General features: G+C 35.4%; 1 protein-coding gene across 2 annotated transcripts; it reads left to right on the plus strand.

Moving 5' to 3' along the window:
- The first annotated feature begins 2,386 nt into the window (after positions 1 to 2,386).
- On the plus strand, positions 2,387 to 11,285 carry LOC124619725 (protein abrupt-like). 2 transcript variants are annotated; one of them, XM_047146290.1, is made up of 4 exons: positions 2,387 to 2,456; positions 3,132 to 3,965; positions 5,478 to 5,573; positions 9,629 to 11,285. In XM_047146290.1, the coding sequence occupies exons 2-4, from the start codon at positions 3,147 to 3,149 to the stop codon at positions 10,283 to 10,285; spliced, it is 1,572 nt and encodes a 523-aa protein (XP_047002246.1). In that variant the 5' UTR covers positions 2,387 to 2,456; positions 3,132 to 3,146; the 3' UTR covers positions 10,286 to 11,285. The 2 variants fall into 2 exon arrangements, with proteins under 2 accessions (XP_047002246.1, XP_047002247.1); XM_047146291.1 differs by lacking the exon at positions 2,387 to 2,456 and adding an exon at positions 2,489 to 2,989.
- Positions 11,286 to 12,815: the final 1,530 nt, after the last annotated feature.

The raw sequence follows: 12,815 nt of genomic DNA on the forward strand, positions 1-12,815 counted from the left end.
AAAAGAGAAAGTGGTTAGCTAAATCATAAGAACGAACACTGAAGAAGTTTCTTTCTATACTACTTTTGCCGTGGCATAACTGAGTTGTTAATTACACCAGTGTCAGACATTTATCTTTGGTACCACTTGAAATCAAGCTTATCTCGTCTGCGACTGAATATAAATTCTTAGTCCTAAATGAATCAACAGCGAAGAAAACATTTGGAAATCACGACCTGTAAAACGTTTCAGCTATTTGCAATATAAATCATACCAAGTGTTAAAAATACTACTTCTTTTTAGTTACCATATCCAAAAAAAAAAAAAAAATTACTGGCTTTTACTTTGCTTTCGTTTCGTTTTGGGGCACACTAAAGTTAGCGATATGTATTACGTTCTCAATAATTTTTATCATTAAACAATGTGTTTTGAATAAATAGCACTTCACTTGCAACGTATTACACAAGTTATAACGAGGTGTAGTTATATTGATGTTTAAAATCCAACGTTTCATGACAGCAAGGTGAATTAGTCACAAACGTTTGGTAAAAGGAGTAATTCTATAAATACAAATATCTTATGAAACCTTAATACCTCTTTGTTTCAGGGAGGATTAGTTGTGTTCGTATCATAAAAATCTACAAAATGTGTTGACTTTCCTCTTATTGAGCATCTTTGTCCAGTTTTAACGAGTGGGAAAGTTTCTGTAGTGGTAAGTTTGATACATCCACAGCAAAACATGTAGCAAATGAAAGAAGAAACGTCACTTGACCATTTGATATCAAATAAAAAGTTTTTCCAAAAATTCTGTCTTAAATGATAGAAAAAAGCTCCCAAAACAAGCCTTTAAAAATTAAGAAGAGTGTACGCGAATTTTTTATTTCCCCAAACAATATACCAATCAGTAGGTTACGGTAAATGCTTTCCATGTAATACCGAAAGGGAAGTAGGTAACGGTTTCATCGTCCCAGTAAAGCGGGATTTAATTACATGTAAAGGTAGTATTCCAGCATACTTATGCCTATACTGCACAATAATCCACTTGGAAATCGGACTAGGCCTCATCCGCTAGCAAACACTGAACAATTATGCGTCCATGAATTTCTTCAACGGTTGATGTTGGTATAAAACGTAGGATGAAAGTCTCCACAAGATATTGCCAACGAATAAACGGCTTAACAAGAAAACAGTTTCTATAACGCATGAACTGATCATTATACTGATGAAGTGTATGTATGTTTGGAGGCATTCCATGATCCTGTCGTCTCGAGGCATGTTGACTTCCATTGTCACCATCACTCAATAATAATAATAATAACTGTTACCGCAGCTAAATTATGTGAATAACCAAACCAGTTTTTGTTGGTTGTGTTCCACAGCTTTTGACAAACGTAACAAATGACATAGTGTAACATGTGAAGCTGCTGTATAATTTATTTTTAATTGTACAAATAATTAACAGCAGTTTCACCTGTGACAGTGCTTCATTTCTATGTTAAATACGATCACAAAGTACGATTGCATGAGCAGTCTTACACTGAGTGAAAAGGTCATCATATTGAAGTCATTAGCATTAAAAGAAAACACGTTAGGCAGAAATGAAACTAGTATTGTTGCACTATCATCTCAGATCCTACGATTACCTCAATGTTTGTGACTCCATACTGATATGTTGCAAGCACTGTTATCCATATTCAGTGAATGGTTTCATAGCTGTTCCCGTATGTGTGTGCTTTCGGCCACATATAAGTACTTTCTGTCAAACTGTAATTAAATAATGCTACGCGCGTGGAAGCTACTTAGCGAACTAACTTACAACATTGGCTTGAATCTCAATAACACAATTTTGCTGAGAGTGGAATTGAAATACAGCATACATGTTTTCAACATACGTTTACTGCAGTTGCAGTCGTCACACGCAGTTACGTCAACTGCGTAGGTACCCGTTTTAAGCCAACAGTGGTATAAAAATTGGCTATTTTCAAGGTTCCAAGCGTTCCGCGTGCCGGAAAGCGTCTTATTCAATACATTACAAAAATACGTACTGCACGTATTTATATTTCTTGTTGTATGCAATCAAAAGACACACTAACGATGGCTAAATGTGCTTCAATTCACGCCGGCAGCTGGGCAGCAGCGCTAGAGTGCGTGATCTGCCGGCTGTTCCCACCCCCACTCCTCGCGCCGAGACTGCGCACTAGTCAAGCGAAAGATTGAAACACGAATACAAATATTTACTCCGCATTTGTTTTAAAAGTTTAATACGCTATAAAATTTAGTTTTGATTTTTAATGTCTCACAACGTATCGTATTTATTAATCTACTGCCGCTTTCATCTTACAAAATTATTGTTGATGTATGCAGGCACTGACTTGACCCTCCAACTGCGCGGTTGACAGTAGGCCGGCGACGTCACTGTAGGCCGGGTGAGCCGCCGTTGCTGAAGTGGCAGGCCTTATTCCGTTTCATGTAGCAAGGTAAATATTTGTGTTTTTCCGAATTGGCAGTGGTTTTACGTTAGTGATTTACAGTTATAGTGAACCAACAAGCAGTTTTATATCAGTGACGTGAGAGGAAGACACTTCTGTTAGCGGTGTTCTTATTCCTAAGGTGAATGGTCAATCTGCCAAACATGATGAAGGGTTCGTAAAAATCATTGCATAAAATTTCCGCCATTTTGAAGAGTTGATCATACAAATAGTGCAAAAGATTATTTTCCTTGGAAAAAATAGTTTTCTTCAGCTTGGTGGCATATGCTGTCTCGAGAGAGGTGCCCGTGACTTACGCGTTAAAGAACTGCCTCGTCGGTCTCTGTACCGTGCGCATCTTTAGGAACGCGGTGGCATTTGTTGCACACAGATGGAAGCAATGTTCCTAAGTAGCTATCCTTTTAATTCAAGAGATGCTGAGATTTGTATGATGTGTAACTTGGTCTCCTCAGTCAGCTGTATTTGCTGTGCGACGGACTCATAACTGCCTACTAGCCTAGAAGTGCAGACTACTTCAAAGGGTATGCCTTGATAGTAGATGATGTTACTTGCTGTTCACTTGATTTTTAGTTTAATTGTTGGATAACATATTATTAAAAAGATTTGTCCTTCGTGTATGTGTAAGGAACGTATGAACTAATGAACGACTGTGTCTATTTACAGGGCGAGATAACAGACATGGGAAGTGAGCATTACTGCCTCAGGTGGAATAATCATCAGAGCAACTTACTCGGTGTATTCAGTCAGCTTCTTCAAGACGAGAGCCTTGTAGACGTTACCCTTGCCTGTGCTGAAGGACATTCAATACGTGCTCACAAAGTGGTCCTCTCAGCTTGTTCATCTTATTTTCAGACACTTTTTGTTGACCATCCAAGCCGGCACCCAATTGTTATCCTTAAGGACGTACGGTTTGCAGAATTAAGAACTCTAGTGGAATTCATGTACAAGGGTGAAGTGAACGTCGAGTACTGTCAGCTGTCAGCTCTACTGAAAACAGCGGAAAGTCTCAAAGTGAAAGGTCTCGCAGAGATGACAAACTTAAATTCGGGAAGAGATGAACATAGTGAAGTGCCTAACGCAAAGCATTCGAGCAACGCCAGTGGAGCTGACGTTCCTCCCTCTTCGGATTCTGCTGCCAAGAGGCTCAGTGATGGAGGTGCAAGAACGCCGCTTCCAGCCGAAAGTGTTTCCCCGCCTGTTCGTGTTGAGAGACAGCAGTTTGGTGATAAAGATAATTCCGGTTGTGATGAAAACGAAAGTTGTGACGAAGGAGCGAGGCGAGCAGATACACCTGAAGTTGATGACCTATCCATTCGTGGCAGTTGTGCTGGGCCGAGTGATATGACAGTGGGTAGCAGTGTAGTGTCATCTCATCCACCTACAGCAGCCGCAGTTACTGCGACGTCTTCGACAGCTGTTTGCAGGCTACCATCTCCCCACAGTAGTGAACCAATCCCTGGGCCTTCATGTATGCTACCAGTTCAACAAGTACCCTTGGTAAGTAAGAGTAAACCAAACGCTTTACTCTTTTGTCAGCAGGACAAAAATACACAGTTCCTAGTTCATTTCAGTCCGTGTCTCATGTACAGGGGTAACTGTGGTGTCACAGTGGTGTTGCACTCTGGCAGTAGTGTGTTTATTGCTGTTACTTTACTTAAGAATGGACTATTTTCCTGGCAAAGGTTTCAGGCCCTAGGTGAAACTCATTGTTGTGAAACTTTAAGCTGGTAGAGAAGGTATTGTATGTGTCACACCCACAGTAGAATTACTTTGTTTCCATTAAAAAATTTTACTCTTCACTGCTCTGTGGCTGCATGGGTAAAGTTTTCACATAGTAATTTGCATGTAATTTCTCTCACTAAGACTATACATAATTAAAACATGCATGTTTATTTATCTGTTCACACAGAAGGAATGTAATATGGTCAAAGATAATCTGTAAATTCAAATTACCTAGCAAACTGTAAATGCAGTTGGCTTTGAGAAGACGTTTCTCTCGTAGAGCAGCTCACACAAGGGAAGCCCAAAAGCAGTGTGGTCTGTACACTGAGAAAATGTGTATTTGCATTTAAAATTACAGATGACATTTGGTATTTACAAGAGAATTGAAGCTAATTTTGATGGCTACATATGACTGCATGTTTTTTAACACTGCTGATAATGATTTAATTACCTGTGCATAATTATTGATGAACAGACGTATCACAGTACTGAAAGCTGTTTGTAATTTTTGTGTGACTTACCAGCTTATATGCATTCTGTTTTGTCACAGAGGCTTTTGCCAGAAGGAAAACAAATAGGTTTGTGCATACACGAGTTCATATTCTTCAAGATGAAATGGTGTATATGAAAACTGGCATTCCTGTGTGAATGACATTTTAATAGGAAATGTTTCCAGGGTGCTGTATTGTAGTGTTGCTGACAAATTGTATAGTTAAACACTTGCAGTCTTTTTAAAGGAGTATTTCCTGTTGTAACTAGGACTCAGGCTTTTTATGTTGAGTGGGATAATAATTTCTCAGTGAAAACCATTATATTTATGGGCTGTACTTATAGTAAATACTAAAAATGGATTGATAATCTAACATACTATATAAGAAAATATATAATATAAAATAACTAAGTCAGTGGAAGAAATTATATGAAACATGTTCAGTCATTAGTCACTGTCCAGTTCGCAATTGAAATTTATAGTGGCTTTTGTATGATGATACTGTGTTTTACAATGTTTCAAGAATGATCACTGCAATAATAGAATAAATAGTTCGTTTGCTCCTCTGCATAAAGTAATGTTGACCTAACTTTTAATGATAATGTATCCAGCAAACTTTAAATTCTTCCCCTTTTTCCTCTCATCTCTCTTCTTTACTTACTTCTCTTCCACCAAATAATTTATTCTACTGTTGCTTCTATTAAATATCAACTGTTACCATATAGTTTTAATCTGCTGTTCACTAACTTTTATGATATGATGTTTTTTTTCTCTCTCTCTATATATATATATCACAGTCTTTAAAGAAGGAAGTAGATTGGGATCGAAGTGTTGCTGATGATAAGAGTACCACAGGAGAAAGTTCCTCTGACTATAGACATCCGCAAGATTTGGTGAGTACAAAACTAAAATTTGTTTCCTAATTTTTCAAACTTAAGTATGCTTCTTTATATCTTCCCTTTAGTAATGTAAAATATATACATGGCAGTACTGAAGGATTTGTTACAATGAAACTGAGGTTGGAAAATAAGGCTTAAAATGTACGTGTAATAAATGATGTAAATGTTAAGTCTTACACTGAAATTGTATTTGGGACTTTGTTATTGACAGAATTAATACTGCCAATAAATGATAGTTCCTTTTCCTGTTTTCATTTTAATTCGGTATTTATCTTCCTAATTTTGAATGTATTTTCAAGACAAATTTGTTTGGTCACTACAATATTTTGAAATATCTACATCGTGAAATGTACTCCATAGGAACTTGAAAATCTTGGGATCAATGTACTTGAATTAGTTCTGACTTTTTGTTGCAAAAAATTTCTCCACAAAAACAAAATAACTTCTTAAAATGCACTTCAAAGACCCACATGATTTCATGAATTGGTGTGAGTGGGATGGTGACATCTGTCTTTTCATCCATTGTTTTCCAAATTCTCTTTCATTTGTGGATCTTGTTGTAATTCATCTCTGTTCAGACCATCTTGTTTTAGATCTGCAATTAAGTCTTTTCTTCTTTTTTTCCTCCCAAGACTGGATGATTATTTAATGAGGTAATTAGCTTAGGTTTCTCACAACACTCTGTAAAATTACCATATTAACTTCATCAGGAAGCAAGGCAAAGTGTGTTTCTGTTATAATATGGAATAAAGTTCATGTTATGGACTTAATTTATGCATGTGCAGAAAGACAAGACTACCTGGTCAAACAAAAATGTTGGTAGGTGTTATGAAACATGATCAAAATGAGCTTTCTAATTTCTCAGATGTTGTTTCTGTCCCACCACGTCTTTGGTTTGGACTTCTTTTTGCCTGACTATATTTCACATTTAGCTACATACAGAATTTGTAGACTAACTGGAAGGTTAAATTCACACCATGTAGCCATGTAATACGGTTGTCTTATCACACCATCACTGTCATCTTTAGCTTTTGATTTTGAGTTCCAGAGATGGCATAAACATATTGTTACCCTGGCATTTGTTCCACATTTTCTTTTAATGAAAGAGGTTTTACATTATTAACTAATTTTCTAATGACGTAACTTTACAATCAGAGCTGGTAATATGATGCTGTGTCCTGTATAAAAACAAAGAATAGATAACTAAGCACGAATATATTTATTTATGTCCAGTGCCATCAGGGAATCAACTCTGCTTTTATGGGTGATGTCTTAAGTTCATGGGTGTAAAAGTGATGTATTAACATCCTTGCTTGTAAAGTTGTTGTAAGAAGGGATACACTAATAATCCAAAACTTATGCTGAAAAAAATGAAATATTTGTGGTATATACACTACAGAAAAGAATGAATTGGTGTACTTACTAATATACGTCACCAAATTCTCACATCTGAGTCGTCTGAAATGAAAGACAGCATTTTAACACTACAGTTCACCAGTAGTTATGAATAATTGATAGTGGTCACATTTCTTTTGATAATAATTTTGTTTGTTGTGTTCCCTACACTTACTTCAGTTTTGCATCATTGAGAAGGAAATTGTTAGTCACTTTTACTTTTTTAAAGTGACTCTTCTCATCCCATCCACAAGGTCAGGATGTTGGAATGTTGACTTATTTCTGTTTTGTGCTGAACAATTCTAAATGTTAACCTGCTGCCATGCTTTTTATATGTGTGGCATCAAGCACTGGACAGTCCAGGATAGAGTAACGACAGTGTGGATGGGATAGACTGCTACTCGTAAGATAAAGGAAGGTTCACACACACACACACACACACACACACACACACACACACACACACACACACACACGGCCCCTGACACTGGGTGTTAAGACCTCTACAGTCGGGCCTTACCACCCAGCGACAGTGGCCATCTGCATGTGTGCATGTGTGTTTTCTACCTCCAAAGAAAAACTTTGTCAGAAATCCGAAATATGAGAAGCAGTTTTCATTGTGCTTGTCTGTGACTCAGTGCTGCCTCTATGTTGTGAATAGTAATCTATATATTTAATATTGTTGTTTTTATGCAACTATTTCAGCCAGCACATTGTTGCTTCATTGGTCACAGGTTCTCAAGATATTTGTAGTACAGTATATTTGTAGTACAGTAATGTATACCTCATTATTCATATATTCAAATGTAATTGCATTTTTCATTTATCAGAATGACACTTTTCTTCATTTAAAACGAATTACATGCCTTCATTGTAAATTATGAACTTACTAAAATTTGCTTTGATGCAGGGGCAATTTTAATTACACATCACTTTCCTTTCTGTAACAACATGGCAGATTGGTGTATAAGTAGTAACTGATAATGGACATAGGATGCTGAAGTACCTAGTTATTTTGATAGTATAAGTAATTAAACACCATTGATTCTGAAAGCCAGCATTTTTTACGATCCTTTATTTTTGTTGAATCATGTTATTTTATTATCTATTCAGACATATGTTCCATGAAGGATATCCGGTTAACTGGTAATATGGAACATTTCAGTGTTCAGGAAAGAGTAACACATATTACTCGAATCTAGGGTTTTTGGACCTACTTTTACCATTTAGGAAGAATTTGGGGTCTCCATCTCTGTGTGGTGATCAGATATCCATTTAGTAATGGACTATGATGAAATTTTAATTTTTCCATCAGCCATTTTTGCACACAGATTTCAGATGACACCTTTTTTCTGCAGCGGTTTGTGCCAGTTTTCATAACCTCTGTCACTGCAAATTGACAAAAGCTTATTTTTACAAGGGGATGAGAGTGGTGAGTTGTAGATGCCATTCTGGTGTACATTAAAATTAAATTTTTTCTGTATTAGCAGACAAAGTCAGTGCTAAAAATAGTAATATGGACTTGTGTGATCATTTCAATGAGACTGTTGCTATGGCTGAAAGTGAATGAAATGTGTTGTAGTTACCAGGTTTTATTATCAGAATATTCTCAAGGACAATTTTCCAGTTAATGTTGATGGAAATGAAATGTCCATCAAATGAATTAAGGGAGAAGGGCATACCATGTTATATTTTTCCCTCATTGCTTTGTAATTTGGATAGAGGTTATTTCTCAAATAATTTGTGTAGTCTGAAATATTCCACCAGAGAACAGAATTAGCCAGTTACTTTGTGTCAGAAAACTGCAAGCAACATTTTTATTGAAACCTATCCAAACTTTGAAAAACATTGGGACAGTTATGTAAATTTTCTGTTGTTGAAGATCAGGTGCATTTCCTTCTGCCTTTAAAGAGAGGTTCCATATGATCATAAATAAGTGACAACATATTTCGTAATAACCGGAGAAAAGGAAATGAGCAAATGGTTTCAAATTAACAAAGTTATTCTGGGTGGATCTTGCTTTCTGATTCTATAGCATCATATGAAAGAGTATTGTGTTATAATGCTGCTGTAACTTCTAAAGTAAAAAAAAAAATAATAATACTGGTTCTGTATTTAAAATGTCTTTTGTTTAAAAGGTTGTACTAGATAACCTGAGTCATAAAAGTTGTTATGATTGCTGGCTCAAGAATTTCATAACTACTGGGGTAGGATAACAAGTTAAGTTATATTTGTGGATGTTAAGAGAGAACTGAAGATGTATTCTTAGTACTTCATACTTCATCTTCCTGTAGTTTATGATTTTTCTGTTGCTATTTGCTTCCTAGTATGTGTTTATTTGGCTGTAGTTTTTTTGTATTTGTTTTAATAAAGTTATCTAGTTGTCAAGAAGTTGACCTTCAGTTTTGGCTGTCATTGTTTTTTTCCATAGTGTTTTGTTGATATAAATTTTATATGGACATTTTTAATTAAATGTACTGAATTTCCTACATCATTTGACTACCCCAGAAACTTCGCTGCCAAACAAAATGAGCGTCAACTTCTTGTGCTCTGTTAATTTTGAATATTAATATTTGAGAATTAGCAGTCAATGAAAATTTAGCAGTAAAACAATCCAAGCAAAAAGAAGTTGATGTTCTTTTGTTTTGTTGCAGGAGTCTATGGGGGCGTCTGACCCCCCTGAGAGTCACTCCCCAAGATTGTTCTCATGTATGTACTGTGGGGCATCATTTCCATACCAGAGTAAGCTCACACGTCATATATTGTCACATAGTTTGGAAACACTCAAATATCGTGAACAGATACATTTGCATCAGCAGCATTCACTTGTAACCATGGCAGCAGCAGGTATGGTGGAACCTCTAAACCTTATGGAAAGCCACTTCGGAGGCCGTCCTCCACCTCACGAGAAATTGGAACCAACTTATTCCCAAGAGAATTCAGCCATGGAGCTGGATTTTTCTGCAACTGGTTTAGGTGAAGTTGGAACTTCTTCAAATGTTGTTCTTTGTAAATTTTGTGGCAAGTCATTCCCAGACGTCAGTTCTCTTATAACTCACTTGCCTGTGCATACTGGTGATCGTCCATTTAAGTGTGAGTTTTGTGGCAAAGCTTTCAAGCTACGTCACCACATGAAGGATCACTGCCGTGTCCATACTGGTGAACGTCCATTCCGTTGTTCTCTATGTGGCAAGACGTTTTCAAGATCTACTATTCTGAAAGCTCATGAAAAGACTCACTATCCAAAATATGTGAGGAAGTTCCTTTCGCCCAGCCCAGTTGATACAGAAGAGGAATCTCCGCAGCAATAATGAATAGGCTATTTAATAATTCCAAAGTGCCCCTTGTGCTGTTCCGTGTAGTTTAACCTTGATACAGGGAAATGTGTTATTTACACAACATAGCATTAGATAATTGGTTATTTTGATAGAATTTTAAAAGGCATATAATAAAGATGATATATATATCTATATATATACACACACATGTGTAAATACATATGGTTAAATATCCACGGAATTGTACAGGCTCCTCCTGAGGCAAGCTCTTGAAGGATAAAAGCCATAAATAGTGTTTGATGAAAACACTCTAAAACTTGTTCATCAAGAGTGCTTTAAAACAAAATAGCTGTTGTAAGTAAACATGTTTTTGCTGCCCAGTTGGTGCTTGTGGTTAACAGATCATTTTTCTAGAAAAGCAGTCTGTTTCCTCAGCTGAACTATGAGTTATAAAAATGAAATTAAGGCATTTTGTTGTAATTACTGATTAATATTGTTAGTTACATTGCATAGCAAAATGAAAATTTATTGTAACTAAGAAAATTGTTTATTTTATTGCTTACATGTTACATAAGAACACTTGCCAGAAAATTGTAATAGATGAATGTTTTAGAAATTACATGTGTAACTTGGTCAAAACATGCAGATTATTAAAAATGATGTAGGCAGGTGTAATGATAGGAATTTCAGTATTGTGGCCCAGATAGTTGTCATGCAAAATTTCACTATAGGTTGCTTGATCACCACCACCTTATGTGACAGTAACTGCATATTTAGTATTCACAATGTGAATTAAGAAAATAAAGTGCTTTATGTGATGATATATGTATATACAAATGTTATATATATATATGAAAAAATAATTTCCAAAGCATTGTGCTTTATAATTGTTAAGACCTCATTTGTTATAAACTGTAAAAAATTGATGGTCTTGAGCAACCAAACATTAAATGTTGCATAGTGATCACTTTTAGAAAGTAGGCAGCTGTATTTACTCATTTTCAGAGGAGGGTATTTTTTTTAACTAAATAACTAATGACTATATATATATGTATACTGTTTTTTCAACAGTAGGAAAATGCTAATTTTTATACTCTTAAATAGCAATCTCATGTTTTAATGTAAGAGCAGATATTTAATGCTGACAATTGTCAGGTTTCTTTTTATTGTTTGATAAAATGAGCTAAGAAATACAATACTATTTTTCCTACAAGGGATATTTTCTCTTGATTAAAGGCAACTACAAAGAGCTGTGATAGAATGTTATTGTTAAAGTTAATAGATGTTATAATTTCAATGATGAGTGATAGTCTGCAAAAAGTAGCCTGTCTTTGGTATTAATAATGAGTTCGAAGCTTTAATATGCATTATTAAAGTTTAGTGATCAGAATCTAGATCTCATTCTACCCTTTAGCGCATGCCATTCCTGTATCGGTGGTAGAAGTGCCTTTACGCATTTTGTTATGATATTGGGAGTTTTTTCTTTTTGTTTATTAGTTCCTCTGTCATTGTGTTTCTCCTGGTAGCTGTTTGTAAAGAAATTAGTCTATGGTGTACAGGGGGTGTGCTTGTTTCAACCAAGATTGGCTGTAAAGATATCAGGTTGTAGAAATTGAGTATGTAAAGACTTAGTTCAATTGGTCTTTCTACATTTCTAATAAGCTTTGTTTAACACTCTGAAATCAATGATTTGTGATCCAACAATGGGCTCAGTGGATTCATTTTTGTGTGTGTGTGTGTCGTAGTTTCACTCCCTCCTGTGCATATTGTATAATGCAGTGTAAGTAATGAACCTCTAGTGATAGGGAAGAGCTGTATAGGGAAACCCCCTTCATTTGAATGGTGTTTATCTGGTAGATTATTGTTAAGCAGATAAATTGTATGGATTTTGTCTGCATTGTTTCTATACTCAACTTAATGGGAAAAATAATTTTCTAAATTCTACATGATATAATAGGCAATTTGTGTTCAAGACAACTTGATTTTTTTTTTTTTTTTTTTTTTTTTTTTTTTTAATTTTCTTATGTACCTACATATTGTTAGGAAACATGTGCTCAGGATATTATTATTGCATGTGTGTCTCAATTTATATTAATACCTGGGAGGCATGATTTCTATTTGGTTTAAAAATTTATAGCACTACAAAAGTTGAAATGAAAGATGAAATTATACAAAAGCTATATTTTTAAAATCTGACAAATGAAAAAGAGAGATATTTCTGGTACCACTGGATGGTATTAAAATATCTGATAGCTGTTTTTATCTTATGCCTCCAACCTTCTGAGCAACCATGTTGCAATATCAGGCATAATTATATAACAGTCTTGTAAATGAGTAAATACAGTGCACCATATATATGTGTGTGTGTATACAGACACACATTTACACACACAAACACTCATGTAGATAAAATATAAATATCAAACAGAACTGATCTTCCATATACATATAATAATAAATATTGCATTTTCATAAACCACTGAGGAATATGAGAACTATTCAGACAAACAGAAGCATTCCACTTCTGCTAAAGACATTTTTATAAAGTGAAATGAACAAAAAT

This window comes from Schistocerca americana, chromosome 6 (assembly GCF_021461395.2).
Source record: "Schistocerca americana isolate TAMUIC-IGC-003095 chromosome 6, iqSchAmer2.1, whole genome shotgun sequence".
Taxonomy (NCBI): domain Eukaryota; kingdom Metazoa; phylum Arthropoda; class Insecta; order Orthoptera; family Acrididae; genus Schistocerca; species Schistocerca americana.